The 19,868-nt window shown below is 39.2% G+C and overlaps 1 protein-coding gene across 5 annotated transcripts in view; it reads right to left on the minus strand.

The window, feature by feature from the left end:
- Positions 1-604: 604 nt before the first annotated feature.
- zbtb34 (zinc finger and BTB domain containing 34) overlaps positions 605-19,868 on the minus strand; it is a 30,738-nt gene continuing 11,474 nt past the window's right edge. For 2 of the 5 annotated variants that reach the window (XM_080212043.1, XM_080212042.1), the window contains exons 2-3: positions 12,728-12,919; positions 605-7,189 (exon numbers count right to left, since the gene is read on the minus strand). In XM_080212043.1, coding sequence (XP_080068169.1) covers positions 5,635-7,189; positions 12,728-12,744 — 1,572 coding nt within the window. In that variant the 5' untranslated portion in view covers positions 12,745-12,919 and the 3' untranslated portion in view covers positions 605-5,634. Of the gene's footprint in view, positions 7,190-12,727; positions 12,920-13,356; positions 13,449-19,868 lie in introns of all 5 variants that reach the window. The other 3 variants (XM_080212044.1, XM_080212040.1, XM_080212041.1) reach the window with 2 other exon arrangements.

Raw genomic sequence — 19,868 nt, forward strand, 5'->3', positions numbered from 1 at the left:
AAAGTCAAATGATAAGCGAGTTTCTTCAAATCATGTTACCAATCTGAACTTTTGTTGAAACTTGCTTTGAACTTTGCTCATCCTCTACTTGGCGAAGTGAGGCACTGCATCATGGGGTGGAGCTGAGGGCTTGGCAGTGTATAAGGGCAGACCTACTTAATCCATTACACACCTTTCTTGTTCAATAAAACAGCATGAACTGGAACTGCATCCTGCCGTTCCCAACATGCTGCAAAGAAATAGGAAACTAATGCCAGTGTACTGCCTACATAGGGAGTCTCGTATTGTTTTCCTGTAGTTAAAAACACACATTTTCACACTGTCTTTTGTCTCCCTCAATCTAAAGACTGTGCACCAACCCACAGACAAATGCACATTACAACCACCTCCAACATCCAAACACCAGTGGCTCCCATTCTGCTTTTTTCAACATATGTCTTCACTAAATGTGTAACTTTATAAAAATTAGGGATGGAACCAATTTAGTGACTTTGCTTCAGGCCTTATTTTAGCGGAAGAAAAATTATCTTGAGCAAAATGAGTTATGGGTATCAAACATTCAACTTATCACATTAGAATCTAAACAGAAACCAAACTGTTGGGGTTCTATAACAGCAAAAGATTTATTTACAAAAACAAACTTTCCATTTATTACTCTTCAAACAATACAAAAGCTGTTTACAAGCAACAAAATGGAAATACAGAAAAAAAGGATCAAAACAATAATTAAGCAGCACTGAAATATTAATTGATCACTGACACAGCTAATAGGATAAGAGAAAAACATATACTTTTGAATAAATATTGATTGCATTCATGCTAGAAAATACATCCATAATGGCTAGTTATGAACTGTCAGAGCATCAGCTTTACATAGCTTCATTATTTTCACTCACTCATGGATTATGGCCTGCTAAAGAAAATCTCCAGAGTTTTAATAAGTGAACTGTAAGTCAATGTCCTCTCTCGATACTGACAATCTAGCAGCCATTTTGTGGTTCTTTTACGATCATATAGACAGTGCCTAGAAAGTTAATGGCTCTGCCTACAAACTGAAACCTGCTCTGATGATGTCAAATCATTTCCCTTATATAGTCTTGTTAAGTCCTTCTCAAAAAGCTCTGTTCTAACTTCTGCAATTGCTGCATAGAAGAATAAACAAAAGCTTGAGATATACTGCTTGATAAAACAGTGGAATACATTTTTGGTTGCTTATGACACGGTGGTCCTAAACAGATTATACATAGTAAATATCAAAAGTAAAAAAATGCACTATATGGTTTGAAAATAGCTTATTTAAAACTGTTGTGTGTCTATTGTGGATGAGTGTTTATTGCACTAAGGTCAAGTCTGAGTCAGGGTGTTTAGGAAACAGTGTTAGGTAGATGTCCAAGACAGGCTTTGTTAAAAATCTTTTATATATATTATATACACACAAGCACCTTTTAAATGCTTACCTGCAGCTATTCTAATTACCTTCCTGTCCACCAATCTAGATTTGTGTCTTGCACTATTCTATACAATCAGTACCTGTGTCTCTGAACTCAGATCCTGAAGTTTAAGTAAGTAATGCAGGGGAGCATGAAATATGCTCCTGCTTTTCTCCGATTTCACCGACAGTATTACAGCCAAATTTATTTAGCACAAAATTAGCTCCCATGGAACATTTCAAAAGTTGTCTTTTGAGTTCCCTTCAAGTGAGAGGGAGCGAGGTGGTGATTGGGAATTCATCACTGTTTTGCAATGATGTACCGTTTTTATAATGCCTGTCCTGTAACTGCTGAGTTCAGCAAGCAATTCTGTCTGAATTCAAGCAAAGTGCAATAGGGTGCCCATTTGGCATTGTAGCTCAGAGTCTGAGAAATTCAAAATAGCAGATCAGGCTAGGCTCATGAAATTTTAGCCATGCACAAAATATACTAGTCAGAAAACAATATTTTAATGTGTAAGATTTGTGCTTAATCTTGGTTAATATGCTGCTTTTGTTTTAGAAATTGTCATAATTGCTAGCTTCTTCAGGAAAAGAAATCTGAGGGATAATCTAAGAGACAAAATGACATCATCAGTTTAGCTCTTGATTGATCCAAACAGTGTCAAATCAGTTTGTTCTATTAAATTATAATGGTTAGCTGAATTTTAAACAAATAGATCAAAAGATTAAAACTCTATAGGTTTCCTTAAAAGATTACATGCATTCCAGAAAACATCAACTTCAATCATTCCATCAATACTTTGGAGTTGACTAGAATTCCAGATTGATTATATTACAGGGTTCATATAAAGAATTTATATAAACAAAAAATTTGAAACAGTACGCACCCAATATTATTTATATATAAAATTGTTAATGCTGGTTCAATAAATAATTCTAACCTGATCTAACAGCACCATTTGAGGGCAAATACCCTAAAGAAAGGTAGGTGAAGCCATACACAACCATGTCCCTTTTGCAGTTTGTATCCTCTTCAAATCTAATAACCTGAAAATCTGCATGGTAAGTGTCCACTGATCCAAGATTGGTGGTAATCATAATGACCACAGTGGAGTACATAAATTTCCAATATACAACTGCAATTTGAATACCAAAAAGGGATTGGTCTATAACCAGGCAACAATTAAATTGTTTGAGTTTAGTAGTACTGCTAGTTTTTTTAAAAAAACTAGGACATCACAGCATGTAACATGGTCTTTGAGAGTGGACATGATTCTTAGATAACGCGATTCACCTGGCTCGTACAAGTAAAATGGATTACATAGAGTATTACACACCAACAGTAACTTTCCTATTTCAAGGCAGAAAAAATCTACTGTCCCCTATTCATTTCTAACACGTGTCCCTAATACAGGCAATTATTTGCTCAGGGTTGCCAAAATCTGGAGTACCTGAGTTCATCACTGTAGTTAGTGGGTTAAAAAAGGATGCAGGGAGCACATTTCTGAACTGACAATTATTATAACAAATGGTTAGTTGAACTTCTGGATTCCACAGGATTTTTAAAAAAAACCACAGATCCAAATATGGGTGGATCCAAAAATCTGGAATGAATTATGGGACCAGTAGATTTCTCCAGCACTTGCTGAGCACATGATGCAATGTAATGCTCCAACTCTTCCTTGTGAAATCTCACAATGAACACTAAAGCTGGCGGAAAAATCTTTCACGTTGGAAGTAAAATAACTTTTTCAAAAAACTTTTAAATGACTGTTCCAATTAGTACCAACTTTGAAATAATGTACAGTTAAGCTGTACTATTTTTTCCTCTAAAAACATACATCAGAAGCTTCAAGGTACTCATTTCATAGACAGCATTGGAAATATATGCATTTATATTCTGAATCAAATAGTCCTAAATCACAGTTAATTTAGTAAATTGCATATAGACAATATTTTCCAAAACACTTCTTTCAGAGAGACTGGGTGGAAGAGGGGTTTGCAGGGCGAGAAGGGTCATCTTTTTCTAAAATAGTTGCACCACTATGACTTTACATGAATTGTAATTATTATAAAGTCTATGCAAATCATGTATTTACTTATTTTAAATACTAATTGGCTTTATTTTTGCCCCAAAACTTTAACTGAGTAATGTGGTATTAAATTTAACACAAAAACTTGGAAACCTCCCTACTCGCATTAGAATAGCTGGCAGTCAACTTTCAAAGGGCGACATGCTGGTTTGAATTCCAAGTGTTTCAAATCCACTGCACTCTTCAATGACCAAAAGTCAAAGACTTCAAAAATTAATCTTTGTACAACAGGCATATTTTGCCAGTTATATACAAGTGGTAGACTGGGGCCACTACTAGCACAAGATATAGTATGCAAACATTAAATTAATAAACGTTAGATATCATGTGCTTCCTTTAGTAAAACTTTATATGAGGCTAGTTTTTTTTAAAGAGAGCATGTGCAGGGAAGAGGGGCACATAGGCTTTGGTTGAGATTGGAAGTGTTGAAACACAATTAAAAGTTGCTTGAATTGTTTTTGAAACAAGCTTTCCTGCAATATACCCCATACCAATTTTCTGGTATTGGGCATTTTAATTTGTATAGATAAAACAATGGTTAATTACTATTCCTGCTATTTACTTAGTATTTTCAATACTGACTTAATTTCTCCTCCCCACAAACTTCTCAACTGACAAATGTGACACTGTATTGAATTTAGTACAAAATCTGAAGTGTGCCTACCGACAGGATAATTATTTGACTTCATCAAATGAAGTGTTGGTCTGCAAAATAAACATCTACTTCACTAAATCTGATTTTTTCAGCATAAATTCCAATCTTCAAATTTGAGGATTAAAAGGAGCATTTCTTTTTAGCTAAGTTAAGGGTAAAAGCTGCTAACAAAATAACCCTGTTTCATAGGGTAAGTTACCATATTTTCGGAAGATTTTATAGAGCACACAAAGGGAGGAGGCAGCAATCCTGCACGTTCACCAGGCCTTACCATGAGTGAAAAGAATTGTTGTCCATTTGACAAATGTCATTTCCCTGAAGATGCTCGGGTGCCTGACAAAATATGATCAGAACTGGGAATATGATGCAAGTCCATTCCTAATGTACACTGAAGATTGCACTCATTTGACCTGGATGAATTTGATTAAAAAGGTCTGTGGGGTTTTCTTAATATTAGTCAAAAATATGTATGTAGGTCTCTTGTATGAGCAAGTGAAATTATTTTAAAATAGATATAGTTTAATTATTTATCACTGAAACTAATAAATACAGCCCTTAAGCATTCAGATTATTCCACACAGCAGTATGAAACTAACACTGATCAAAGTGAAAATGGATAAGAGGTGTGCAATTTAGGGGTGCAGGCTGAAACAAGATAATTGCATAATAAAGTCTTGCTAGACAGCCATGTAACTACACCCTCAAGTACAGGTAGAAGAGGTCTGACCCGAGAAAAAGCTTTGGGATATTTCTGGAAGAATGTTACACATGGACTGAACAGTAGAGGGTGCTCATAATATGTCAAGACACTTCAGAGGCTGGGATCATCCAATTAACATTTACCAAGTTGCTGGTTAAAAACCCCAAACTCATCACAAATAGCATAATATAACTTTAAAACCTGATCTCTGCCAGGCTTCCATGCTGTCCATTGAAGAGTTCAATTCAAACTTTATACCATTACACCATTAGGACAGGCAAAATAAAATGTCTTAACCTTCAACGATGAGACCATTCATGAAATAAATCACTGGACTGGAATATTATTTCTCACTGCTGTGTGAAGCATGAATGGATGTTTAGGGTTGCCACATTGATCTTTAGTTATTGTGGTCGTGCATAATTGTATTATCACACACATTACTTGTTACCGTAACTAATTATCCTGATCCTTCTCCTGAATACGATCATTTATTTATTTTCATATTTATATTATACACTGTATGTACCTTAATCAGGCCAACACTATCTTTTCTGAAGTATTCAAAATCATCAACTTTCAGGGAAAATTGATACAAGGAAAAAATAGAACTTGATTGGGGAAAAATAGTAGTTTCATAACCAGAAACATTATATAAATGTTGAATACGGTGCTACAAAACAAAAACAAAATACTAATATTGTAGCATCATTTCTAGGTTTGTGTGCTTCTGGCTTTGTTACGCCTAAGCTACTCATTCAGAAATATGAGACAATGGAAGAACATCCTGCACTGCAGTCTCCATGTTGGTTTCTTCTGAGGGAGAAGGTTCATCACCTTCTTTTTGTTCTGTGTGTGTGTCTGTTCGGTCAGGTGACTCAACTCGACCCTTAATCTCGGCTGCGCCAGGATGGTTTTTCCTCAAATGTTGGTTCAGAGTGCCTTGGAAAGGGAAACATTTACCGCAGATTTCACAGCGGTATGGCTTGTCATCTGTGTGTCCCCGAATGTGATACTCAAGTTGGTCTTTCCGCGTATATTTTTTCCCACAGAAGCGGCAGACAAAAGGAGTTATTCCCATGTGGAGCCGCATGTGTCGGTCGAGGCTGCCTTTCTGGTTGAAGGACTTTCCACAGTAGATACAGATTAACCTTTGATTGTACGGAAACCAGTGTTCCCTTGCTTCGTGGTCATGGGGATTACTCTCAAAACTTTGCCTGGTTGGCCCACTGTCGCCATCAGAGGATTGACTAATCACATTTTGCCCTTCATTCTGTATTTGTATGTTCCGTTTCAGTCGGCCACGACCTCTAAAATTACTAAGCATAGATCTAGAGGGGCTTGAATTTGTGAGGCAGCCGTAGGTGGTTGATAAGCCAGCTGACTGAGAGGCCGGTTGAGACAGTGAGAAAGCTTGCTGTAATACTGGTCCGTATGAGCTGACATTCACAGCCACCATTCTGTCCACATGATCCCCATCCACCATTTCTGTGTGATAACCGTCGTCACCCACTGACGAACTATCAGAGCAACTTGGCCGGTCAGATTTTTCCATTTTGATCTTGACCTCTGTAATCTGAGCACCGACTGGATTGCTCTCCCTCACGATTAACTCTGCTTGCTCCGGATCCCCCTCGATTTGGATTTCGTGCTCAGAAATGCTACCACTGCTTCCAGGATCAGAGTGCCGCTCTTCCATAGTCCGATTCTGAAAACCTCGGTTTGGTGTGACCTCCATACGCGCCTCGTTAGCAATCGTCGTCTGCCGTACTTGGCCATAATATGGCGGAGAGATTTCAACTGGGTTCAAGAAGCGGCTATTGCTCTCCCTAACCCCATTGCGATTTCCCTGATTATCTTCAGTACTGACAACTACAGAGTCAATACTCACAATACTGAATTTTGAGTGAATGCTCTCCAAGATCTGAGTACATTTGTCAATTATGCACTGCATCTGCAGAAAACTTGCAGCAGTAAGAAAGCTAACAACATCTTTCAAGTGCAACGATAGTCTTCCAGTGTAACAAAATGAAAGTAACTGTTCAAATACATCTGGATTTTTAATAACTGATATTGATAAACCACTCATGGTGCTCAGTGCTGAATGATCACGGAAATAGGGGGAGCTGGCAGCGAGGACAGCCTTGTGGGCCCTGAATGGCTGGCCCTGAATGTGAACTATAATGTCACATAACTTTCCTTGTAAGCGTAGCTCATTAAGTTGGCTCAGAACACAGTTGCTGTACTCAGGCACATCAAACTGGATATAACCACCGTTATCCATTTCTTCTATGGGCAATCTTGAAAACCTGTGAGGGTCACAAAATGAAACAAATATAACCAATCCTTATAGGAAAGAATTTCAGATACTTATCTTGTACTGAATGGAAATTAGTTACACATAGAGCATGTGACTTCACTGCAGTAATGACAAAAGATCAAAAGGTACACAATTGTATGCCATTCATGCAAACTAACCACTCAGCTCCAATAAATCCCACACAATTGGAATTTGTATAGGGATTGAGGGGCAACCTGGACGTTAACAAGATTATGAGTGGCTTAACCTTATTTAAGGCAGAGTGGAGAGTCAGATTCTCTTCCCTGGAATAGAAAAGTCAAGTACTAGGGGACCTAGATTTAAGATGTATGGGAAGAAGTTGAGCAGATGTGCGAGGCAAGATTTTTTTTAAACAGAAGGTGGTGAATGTTTGGAACGTGCTGCCCAGGGAGGTGGTGGCAGCAGGTATGATAACAGCATTTAAGGGCCAAGTAGACGAATACATGAATTAGGATAGGAATGGAAGGATACGAACTCCATAAATGCATGCGGTTTTAGTTTAGGCAGGCATCATGATCGGCACAGGCTTGGAGGGCTGGAGTGCTGTACTGTTCTTTGTACCAAAGAAAAGGCAATGGATGGGACTCTCTGGCCTCCTAGCCACATGTTTCTTAGCAGGTGGTGACATGGTGTCCGTGAGCAACAGGATTCTCTGATCCCGTCACTGTCAATGGGATTTCCTACTGAAGCCACCACATGCCACTGGAATACCCGCAGGCGGGGGTGTGCTGCCAGCAGGATCAGAGAGTCCCGCCACCAGCAAACAGCCAGAGAATCCCACCCAATGTATCTGGGAAGGAACTGTATTACAAGGATGAAGGGGCCAAACAAAGACTAAAGCTTGATTAAAAATAGAAACAAAACACTGTGGGTGCTGGAGATCTGACCTAAAAAGAGTGCTGGAAAAACTCAGCCACACTGGCAGCATCTGTAAAAGAAGAAACATTGAGTCCAAGATTACTTCTTTGGAACGTGAGGAAACATGTTATGCAGCAAACTGCAAAACATGTACAAAACTGCATAAAATGTACTTAAAAGCAACTAACAAATGCCAATGAAGATCGGGCACAAAACTAGGAAGAAAGCTGAATTGAAACATTACTTTTTCAGAGACTTTAGATCCATATTCCATTCCTAACACACAAGTAAAACAATTTACTCTTATTCCCTCCTTGTTTTTCAGCAGTCTGTTTAGCACCAAAATGAAGCTAATCTTTGCAAGTGAACATTGACTATTTTTGTCAGTCAATTCTTTTTGCCCACTTCCCAAATCAAAATTTTGGATATTGAAGTGAAGCGTTCGGAATATTTACAATGCTGCAAATAATTTCTGAGCTATATATAGCATGGTACAAATTAGCCTTGCCACTGTCACACAAGCAATTTGACACTTCAAGCAGTGGCGCAAGAAATTAAGTATGCAAATTTTGGCTCTTTTAATATCAGGAACAGCTTAACTTGTTTTCTGCAACATTATTTAACACAAATAACATCAGATTCCTGTACTTTTAAAGGTGTTGAGACAAACCTCAATTGAAAGGAAATAAAGCCTGAAAAGAAATAAAGCCAGGGAAATATTTTTTGTGCGAAGTAGTTGGGAAAGTGAGCCATCTTTTACATGGTTTTTGGCTATTATTCCTGTGCGGTCTAAGACAGAGTCTGATTAATTCAACTAAACATTAATGTAGCACCACAAAAAACTCTGCTACAGCAAAGGAGCGCAAAATACAAAATGAACTCTATGGCATGGTTTCTATTAGCATCACACCAGCACTCCAGGAACAGCACACTTAAAAATCTAACAGGAGGTACCAGGGCCTTAGGGAAATCTTCACTGCTAAAGCAGCACTATTTTAAGGCTGTGCACTGATCGACTGCAGCAAAATGTTTTACATCGTTCCCCTAGCAAATAAAAAATATTCACTTGTATAGCTCATTTCTGAAAGTTTACCATTCAGGATGGGAAGTACAAAGATTACATTGTGCAAGGTGTCAGCTAACAGGAATACATCTAGACTGAGGGGAAAAATGTCACACTTCAGCAGTCAGGGCCCTAGTGAAATAGCACCAGGCAATCTCAAATCAATTTGCAACTGCCTGGCGGCAGCTTTTCCAAATTAAGTACAGTAATTTCAGCTTTGACCATACATGTTCCCAGGCCAAATCTGTACCATCTAGAAAATGTTCCCTTTTGGAAAGCTTTTATTCATTGCAGTGTTTCAAGTTTGAGGTTATTCTCAGGACAGGCTTAATCTGAGAAACGTAAAAAAAAATTCCTTCAACAAAATCAACCGGAGAAGTGAACAACGACCAAAAGGTCAAGACGACAGTTCATAAGAGTAAACTACGCAGCCCTTCGTGCCTGCTCCACCAATCAACATGTTACAGTTGACCTTCGACCTCAATTTAATTTTCCCCAGTAGCCCCATGCTCCTTAATCTCATTAATATCCAGAAAATCAATCAACCTCACATAAGAAACTCTTCTCCAGTATGTTCATGGAATTCAAGTCTCATCCTTGGTACCATCTCAGTAAATTTATTCCATATAAGAACATGAGAAATTGGGCAGCAGTAGACGTGACAGCCCCTCATGCCTGCTCCACCATTCAATACAATCACAGCTGAACTTCTGCCTCAACTCCATCTTTCACCTGCTTCCCATAGCCTCGATTCCCTGAAGATGCAAAGTGCTGTCTACATTAGATTTAAAAATATTCAATGATGGCGCATCCCAAATCCTCTCGGGTACAGAATTCCAAAGATTCATAACCTTTTGCCTGAAGAGATTTCTCATTTCAGTATATGATCAGTCCTTTATTTGGAAACTGTGATCTAGATTCCACAACTTGGGAAACAACCTCTTGTCTACCCTGCCAAGCCTCTTCCGAATCCTATATGTTTCAATGAGATGGTGGCTCATTCTGCTAACTCCAGTCAGTGCAGGCCCAATTTACTCAGTCTCTCACCTTATGACAACCCTCATATTTGAGCAACCCTCGCATCTTAAGAGCCAATCTACTGAACCTTTGCTATACCAGCTTTAAGGCAAGTATATATCATTCCTCAGATATGGAGGCCAAAACTCTGAGCAGAGTATGCCAGATGTGGTCTCACCAAAGATTTGTATAATTGTAGCTAAGCTTCCTTACCCTGGCACTCCAAAGACCACCTTGCCATATGTGTCTTCCTAACTGCTCACTGTACCTCATCCTAACTTTTGAGTCCCTTGAACAATCCAAGTCATGCCAAACAACAATATTTCCAAGTTTCATGTCTTTTAAAAATTTTCTACTTTTTTATTAAGATGAAATTGAATAACTTTACACTTTGCTAAATTAAAAGGCATAAGTTTAAGGTGAGGGGAGATACACAAAAGGGTCCAGAGGGGCAATATTTTCAGAAGGTTGAGTATGTCTGGAAAGAGTTGCTGGAGGTAGCAGCAGAGGTGGGTACAATTTTGTCTTTTAAAAAGCATTTAGACAATCACATGGGTAAGACTGGTATAGAGGGATATGGGCCAAAGGTGGGCAATTGGGGCTAGCTTAATGGTAAAAACTAGGCAGCATGAATACACTGGGCCTGTTTCCATGCTGTAAACCTCTATGACTCCTCATATTACACTCCATCTGTCACCTTGTTGTCCACTCACTTGACTTGTCCTCATCCGTTTGTAGCCGCTGTGCTCTCCTTTATATTCTTAACTAGCTTTGTATTGTCAGCAACTTAGATACATCAAATGTCCAAACTGAAGCAATATAATTGTACTGAAACTAAATCAGGAATAACTTTTCCAATAGTTAATACTTCCCCAGGTAAGCTGTAGCCAAAGAGATAGTTAACACTTTAACTCAAGTCTTTAACACTTCAGATAAAATATCAGAACATTAGGTGAATAAATTTAGAGACCTGTATTTCCTACACCAGCTTACAGTGCATAGCAAAAGTATTAAAGCAACTGGAATACCAATGCTAGAAATATAACTTGGACAGAAATTATACAAAGAAAAATACAGTACTTCCACTGCCAGTCGTCATTCAGAGAAAACACGTTTAATTTGCAATTTAAGAATGGGTGTATTTTGTATCCCCATTGTTTTACTGAAGTGAGAAATCAGACAAATTATAAAATTGAACAAATATTGCACATCAAGTCACTTAAAAAACTTCTCCGGTATCAATTTTTTTCTTCATTTTAAAATGGCAGGCAGTTAACAATTGGCCACAAAATCATGCCTTTGACCTGTCCTCCTGAGGAAGCAATTCCTTCCCCTCACCCCTTCCATCCCAACAGACTGATTGAGATTATAACTCAGTAATGGGAACACTAAACAGAAGTAAAATCCACATACAGCAGATTTATAGCACAGTACCACGAGGCACATATCACTAAGCAACATACTGGAATATTAGCTTGGCTCTTTCTCCATAGCTTTGTGGGCCTCAACAAAGTGCACTTGTCAGCCACACTAGTCAAAAAGACCTCATTCAAGACCTCACCTTTGTTCCAGATTAGTTTATCTCAGATGGAGCACTGCTTAAGGTTGTTATAGTTGCCCAAGTCCCTATGGACTGAGGAAATGGAAAACAAATTTTAATTAAAATTTTATTGCTCATGACATGGTAAATAGTAAGAAATCTCAGAACACCAGGTTAAAGTCCAACAGATTTATTCAGTATCACGAGCTTTTGGAGTGCTGCTCCTTCATCACTCATCTGATGAAGTAGCAGTGCTCCAAAAGCTCAATATACCAAAAAAACCTGTTGGACTTTAACCTGGTGTTCTGAGACTTCTTACTATGCCCACCTCAATCCAATAGCAACATCTCCACATCACGATGTGGAAAACGTAGCATAGTGGTATTGTCACTAGACTAGTAATTCAGATGTCCAGGCTAGTGCTCTAGGGACACGATCAAATCCCAACAAGGCAGCTGGTGAAATTTAAAAACAATTAATAAAATCTGGAATTGAAAGCTAGTCTCAGCAATTGTGATCATGAAACAATCATTGATTGTTAATAAAAAGCCATTCAGGGAAGGAAATCTACCATCTTTACCTGGCCTACCTGTGGCTCCAGACCCACAGCAGTGAGGTAAATGAGGTTGACTTTTAAATGCCCTTTGAAATGGCCAAGCAACCCACATCCTAAGAAAGAAGAACTATCAGCGTCCCTCATTGGAAAGTATACATATGAAACTTGGGCGATGAGCCAAGCTGGTTTGACCTACATCAGGATGCACAATAAAGCATCCTACCAATTTTTATTCATCGTGCTTGACAGAGAATGACCACTCAGGTGAAGTACCAAAAGCAACAATGTGTGGAAAACATCAGCATCTTGCAAGCAGGAAAAAGAAAATTGGGAAGAAAATGAACTCTATTTTTATAACTAAAGTTAAAAAGTAACCAGTTTGCATTTAAATGCTCTAAGCATCGTTTAGTTTTATATTTAACTTGTAGCCAGCTATATACAATCTGCAGTGCTGGAAACAGGTGAAACCAACCTAATACAAGACGACATCACTACAGGAGTTCCTCAGGGTAGTGTCTACAGCCCAACCATCTTCAGTTGCTTCATCAATGACCTTCCCTCCATAAGTTCAGAAGTGTGGATGTTCGCCAATAGTTGCACAATGTTCTGCATCACTTGCGATTCCTCAGATACTGAGGCACTCCATGTCCAAATACAGCAAGACCTGCACAATATCCAAATTTTAGCTGACAAGTGGCAAGTAACATCTGCACTACATAAAGTGCCAGGCAACAATCATCTAAAACAAGAAAGAATCTTAGCTTCGCCATTGACATTGAATGGCATTATCACTGAATCTCCCACTAACACCACCCTGGCAGGTTACCACTGACCAAAAACTGAACTGGCCTAGCTATACAAATACTGTGGCTACAAGAATTGATCAGAGGCTAGGAATTTTGATGCACGAGAAGGAACACAACAGGGTTCCTTAGACGACACCTTCCAAACCAACGACCTCTGCATCGAGAAGGACAAGGGCAGTAGATGCATGGAAACGCCACCACCTAGAAGTTCCCCTATAAGCCATGATTTGAGAATATATCATTGGATCAAAATCCTGGAACTTGCTCCCTCACAGCACTGTGTGTGTATACCTACACTATATGATTCCAGTGGGTCAAGGCAGTTCATTACCACCTTCTCAAGGGCAGTTTGGAATGCAGCAACAGAAAGCCAGCAAGGTCAACATCCTATGAATGAATAGAAAATACATAAGCACCTGCAAAGTACTATAGTAAGACTCAAAACCCCTTGACTAAGGAGAGGGAAAAACAAATAGGTGCACCTTGTAAGGAATTGGTGCCTCCACTGTTTAATAATGTTAGTGTTTCCTTACCCAGCATGTTAAGGATAAAGAAAAAAATATTAAAATTGCATTTAAATAAATGTTGATCTTTATGTACAATTATATTTTAAGACATTTAGATCAAAGTCACTCCACCTGTTAGTTTACTTGTTGCTACATTTATCACATGAAAGATTTGATCAGGAACGAAAGGTGTTGCTTCTCCATTGATACAACTCATTGCCCACGTAAATTTGCCTTTTGTATAGTTCAATTCATAGAATCATACAGTGCAGAAAGAGGCCATTTGGCCCACTGAGTCTGCACCAACCGCAATTCCATCCAGTCCGTATCTCCATAATCTCATGCATTTACCCTAGGTGCCCACACCCCCCCCACCCACTGACACTAAGGGTCAATTTAGCATGGCCAATCCACCTAACCCATACAGCTTTGGACTGTGGGAGGGAACCGGAGCACCTGGAGGAAACCCATACAGACATGGGGAGAACATGCAAACTCCACACAGGCAGTGACCCAAGGCCAGGAATCGGACCCAGGTCCCTGGCGCTGTGAGGCAGCAGTGCTAACCACTGTGCTTCTAACCACCCAACAAAAGCAAGATATATTGAATTCTTATTTGTTGTAAATTAATAATCATCTTGACAAGAGGCACAAAAAAGTACTGTGTTAGCTGCTGTCATGAAACAATGGCTCACAGAGAGCAAAAGGTCTTTAGAAATGCAAAATTTAATTTCCAAATGAGAATCCAGGATTGAGCTACAGCTTGAAACCGAAGTGGAAACAGCACGATTAGCATGCAACTTTAGGTCCATGTTTCAAGACAGAAGGCTTTTGTTATGTTTTGTTGAAAAGACAAGTTCCGATGCTAATTTTTCACCAATCCAATAATTTTCATCAAGTCTGTGCTTTCGAGGAATTGTTGCATATTTAAGAGGAATTAAATTTACAGTAAAATGAATGTTTTTGTGCTAGTGGTACTCAAAATCAGATTTAACACCACAAGACAAGGGCATTCAGCCCATTCTACTCAAACCAACTCTTAAAGATTTGCACACAATCCAATTCCCCATACAATCACATTTTTCTTTTCAAATATTTAACCTCTTCCCTTCTGAAATACATTGCACATTCGGCTTCTGCCATTTTCCACTGTTTCCAATTCCTTGCAACCTTTTGTGCAAGAGTTTTTCTCCTAGCCTCTCCTTTGGTAATGATCTTGAACACAGAAACATCACAGCGCTCAAGCATAACATGAGCAATTTAATTACCAAATCACTGACCAGTAGAAGCAGCTTTCCCCTATTTACCTTATCAAAACTATTCACAATCTTGAACACTTTTCAGGTCGCCTCTTAACCTTGTTCCAATGAAAAGAGCCCTAGTTTTTTTTCCAGCATTTCCTTATAAGTGAAGTACCCTCTCTGTGGGCTTGACATCCTTCTGAAAGTAGGGCACCTAAAACTGGACGATATTCTAACTGTGGTACAAACAATTACTTGGAGATTTTATATTGGCCTCTGCTTTTGCATTCCTCTGTCCCATTTATACATTATTTTTAAAATGCTCACTTGCCCTGCTACATTGAAAATTTGGAGTTTCTGAACCCCGAGTCATGTACTGCCTAACCACGTACTGCATATCCTCTTTTCCTCCCAAAAGCTTTCATTCATATTTAACTGCAACAAATTTCACTTCACGTTCAAGCACCTTACATTTCTCTCTAGTCATTCTCACTTGTATTTTCTATAAGAAATGCATCAAAGTACAGTTAGTTTACTAATGATAGTATTCTCTAGTGATCTGGGAAATGGGGGAAAACAGCTTAAATCCCTCTAGTCCATTAGCTACCACTCTTCTTTCTCCTTCAACTAGCTTCTTAATCTTGGTGCTGGATTCTCTTAAAAAGCATGCACCTGATTTTTTTTAAAGAAACAAGCTTCGTCTTATCAAATGTCCTTTGAAATGACTGCTTCATTTCCTTTGTCGATGCACTCTGCCATTTCCTCTAACAGTTCTATTAAAATAGTTGAACGTGACTTCCCTTTGTCAAATTTATGATAGTCACCCTTAACTACCACATTTCTAGGTGAGCATTCATTGTATCCTACACTTTTGGCCCCTCGCTTACCATTAAGTACTCATGGCAGACCGAGTGTCCTGAAGTTACCTGATTTATCTCTCTTTTTGAGCAGAGGTGTTACATTAGAAACACTGCAGGCCTCCGACACAACTTTTGTTTATGAAAATGCTTGAAGGGGGGTGCTCAACTTCCCTTAGCATCCTAAGCATGTATATCACTTGAGCATGACAATTTTTAGCTTTGTTCAATTTTTCAATTTTACTTCCTTATCTGTAGATCTCCTCATACACCCTCTCATTCCATTACGATATTCTTTTGTGAAAAACATACTCAATTCGCACTTTCCACCATTGCTGTGTTCTATATCTTCTCTAATGAGCTGTATTTTTTAAAAAAAACAAGCTAATAAACAGTGGCATTGCCCACAATCAGTTATAAAAATGCGCCCTTAGCTTAAAGGAAGGTAAGGTGAAAGAAACGTGAGAAAACAACACCAAAAAGAGTAATCTGGTGATCAGAACCCACAACCGTACTGTGACAACCAGCTCAGCAAAACTGAATGGGAAAAGTTGGTAGAACAAGTTAAGTGTGGGCACAAAATACATGCCCCAAAAGTCTTGACAACCAGAAACTGCAGACGTCTGATGCAATATCTGTATTGCCATGGGCATTTTTGCTACTTCCCATCCTCTGTGTAATTTTCTTTCATGTGCATAGCCTTGGAATATACAGGCCTTTTGTTACTTTAAGTAAAATTTCTCTGGTAATCCCAAGGAATTCCACAGCTTTTGCTACACCACCTTAAATTACATCAGCGCTGTCACGGGGAGCAAGTCAACTTGCTTTCTGCACAGGATGCTGTCAGGAGAACAATCTGCAACTAAGATTATGAGGTATTCTCACCCATTGCACTGACCAAAACTTCACTTTCATTTACGTCTTTGCAGCAAATAAAAACCAACTCCAAAAGATGCCACCTGCAAAATCTGCAGAAGAATTAGACAGGAGCTGATCAAAATTTACTTCTACACAGTTATGGAATGGAACTCACCACCTGAGAGAGAGAAAGAAGCAGATTTTTCAGGAATGTTGGAAAGGCAATTGGACATATATATATTATATATTGAGGACTAACATGCAGAGTTATGGGGGTAAAAGCTGGGGTCAGACACTAAATTGGACTGTACTTTCAGTGCACGAGGTTGAATGGCTGCTTTCTGTACTGCAAGGTTCTAGGATTCTAAAGCTCTGTGCCAATTCATTGACACTTCCTGGAATTGGATCGTTTAAAGGGCTGGAAAATGAACATGTTTAATTCAACTACAGCCAAAATTTAGCAAGTAATGAAACAGCAAAATAATGGCACACATCTTACAAGTTATATTGCTTCTTTTCAACAACTATGTGATTCTTGCCACCCACTTCCACCCCAACTTCCCACTCTCCAAACTGAGCATGGAAACGTGATGGTTAATTATATATTTTTTAAAAAGGTACCATTTTGCATGCCTGGATGCAAATCTATATTAAATTAGTATTCTTGCATCTTGGCTGTATAGCCTTAAGACTACAGATTAGATCACAGGCTGACTATTACAGTGCATGCTTGACATTCCACACAAACATGGAGCACTTTTCACTTGATGTACAATGCCACCATTGTAGTCATTTTCACATATTGGCTCAAGAAAATGCTATGTTTCAATCCTTAAAGAGGATCCTTTATCAGTGCCAAGACAAAACGCTGAAGATGTTGGAAATCTGAAGCAAAACACAAAATGCTGCGAAGTCTCACTAAGTGCAACAGCATCTGTGCAGAAAGAAACCAAGTTAGTTTTTCACATTGATGGGCTTTCACCAAAACTGGGAGAAATGCAACAGGCTTTAAGAATGCACAAAAACAAGATGGTGGTGGTGGCGGTGGTGGTGGGGCGGGGGGGGGGTGGTGGAGAAACACAGACAGACAGACAGACAGACAATCTGCAACTAAGATTGTGAAGTATTCTCACCCATCGCACTGACCAAAACTTCACTTTCATTTATGTCTTTGCCGCAAATAAAAATGTCAACTCCAAAAGATGCTAAGGAAAGGTGGAAACTGTAGATAAATTTGATGGCATTTGTCCATTTAGGATGAAAGCTGGAAATTGCACCGATATTTGTTAGCGTACCATAAAGAGGCAAGAGGTCTAAATGGGATTGAAACAAATCCCTATATTCCACAAAAAGCAGTTAGGACCAAAAAGGTGTTAAACACCTTTTATTTGAGGAATGAATGGAGCGAAAGGAAAAGTTATTCGAAGGAGAAGGGTGGTTGTGGATAGAGAAAGACTAGGCTCCAGTCAAGGAAGCAAGCAGCTTTCAACTGTCCTGGTGAGGGCCAGAGCTTCAGAGGATTGGATGTCCATGGTGAATGAAGGTATCAAAACCAGGAAACAGTTGTAGTGGATGGCACTGACAGTGTCGCAGGTGTAGGCAGGAAGAGACTGGGTAAGTGGAAAAAAGTTAAAAAACATTGGTTCTGAGAGGCAAGAACAGCTGAAATAATGGGTCACAAACAGTACTACCAGGGCAGAATTTTAGGAAGGAAGGGTTGCTTGGGTTTGGACAGCTTTGAGAATGGAGGCCAATGGGAGGACATCTCCAGAGATGAGACCAATGACAGTTAAGTCCTGTGATGGTTCATGGTCCTAGGAAAGAACATGGGAGTGTCAGAACAGTGCTATTCAGCTTCCACATAGTAGGCTGATAGACATCCGTTTGCCAAACACCACCACCACCCTTGTCAGCGAATTTAAGATTTTAGATTTAGACCCGAGAACAAAATACTGCACACTGAGGGGGATGGAGCTTAGTGTGAATGACTGGAGTAGAAAAATTGTGTCAGTGGATATTATGCCAGTTTCCAATCAAATGATCCTGAGTAAAAGGCCATGTGAGTGGTACAGGAGGAATGACAATTTTGAAGAGGATCTGCTGCACGATGGGGAAAGGGAGAAAAGAAACTTGGGGAAAACACACATGGAGACGAAGGCAGTGGAAGAGGGGCTCAGCCACACTGAGCTCAAAATTCATTTGCGGTAAGGAAATCTGAGGTCTTTGCCAAGGGCAGATCACAGCCACTGAGGTGAAGTCAGAAGGGATGATGAAAACTAAACAAAATAAAGGATGCGATAAGGAGAAATGGGAGCATTCTGTCTTTTTCAATAACATCACAATACTCTCCAACATTCAAATTGTGGGCATCTTCCTATCACACTTCGATGTTGTGCCTTGTCTGTAAACTTGGAATGTAACTTAGGCAGCAGCACAAGTCATGTCTGCAACACAGCATGAGATAAACATGACATTTAGTCATGTGAAACATTGCTTGTAGAAAGCAATGTACTTGCCTTCCCAATGTTCAAAATACAAGTCTTAGTTGTCAAAATATACACTAAACTCAAATTGAACCCTGATGCACATTTCTGCTTACAAAGGAAAAACCATATGACTTCTACCTGTCCAAACTGTACTTAGTGGAAAAGGGGAGAAGAAAACAAAACTGGTTGAAAATATTCAGTAACAAAACTGGCATGTCTGTCAATTGCCATGTGCAGTTGCTTTAGAAAAGAGTACAACTCCAATCCATTTTCCCCTTCTGCTTCCCAATGTTCTCATGTGAAATAACTGATGGACAGCTCACTAACAGCATACCTCAGCCAAATTCTTCATAACACTAAACATTAGCAGACTAGTTTACGTCAGAGCGAAATTCTTTCACCACCTAGTCCCAGATGCATGCAATTTTAGCAGCACATGAAGAATCTGAATCTTGACTCTTTCCCTTGCCCTACCCAGAACCACTGAGTTATTTTATAGCATCCTTTCTGTTACCGCCTCAGCCGGGATTAAATTGACCAAGTGGTGAACAGGATCAAGGCTGGAATCATCCCGGTCTACTTAGTTTAGCCATACAAAAGGTAGTCGAGCGTAATATCTTCTCCATTGCTACAACAGTACATGGAATCTAGTTCAGCCAGGATCAATTCTTAACTTTACAGAATACACTGCCTGCAACCTGACTCTCTCGCTGCCATCTGAAAAGAGCTGTTAGGTATGTAACAGGCATTTAGTTCCCCACGTTTTGAAGCACTTGGTAGTGCCTCAACGATGTGGAGGAAAACACGAATGCACATGAAAAACTGAGATTTGCCACTTAAACCCTAACCCTAAACTCAA

This window comes from Carcharhinus amblyrhynchos, chromosome 25 (assembly GCF_965287045.1).
Source record: "Carcharhinus amblyrhynchos chromosome 25, sCarAmb.v2.hapA, whole genome shotgun sequence".
In the NCBI taxonomy this organism is placed as follows: Eukaryota; Metazoa; Chordata; class Chondrichthyes; order Carcharhiniformes; family Carcharhinidae; genus Carcharhinus; species Carcharhinus amblyrhynchos.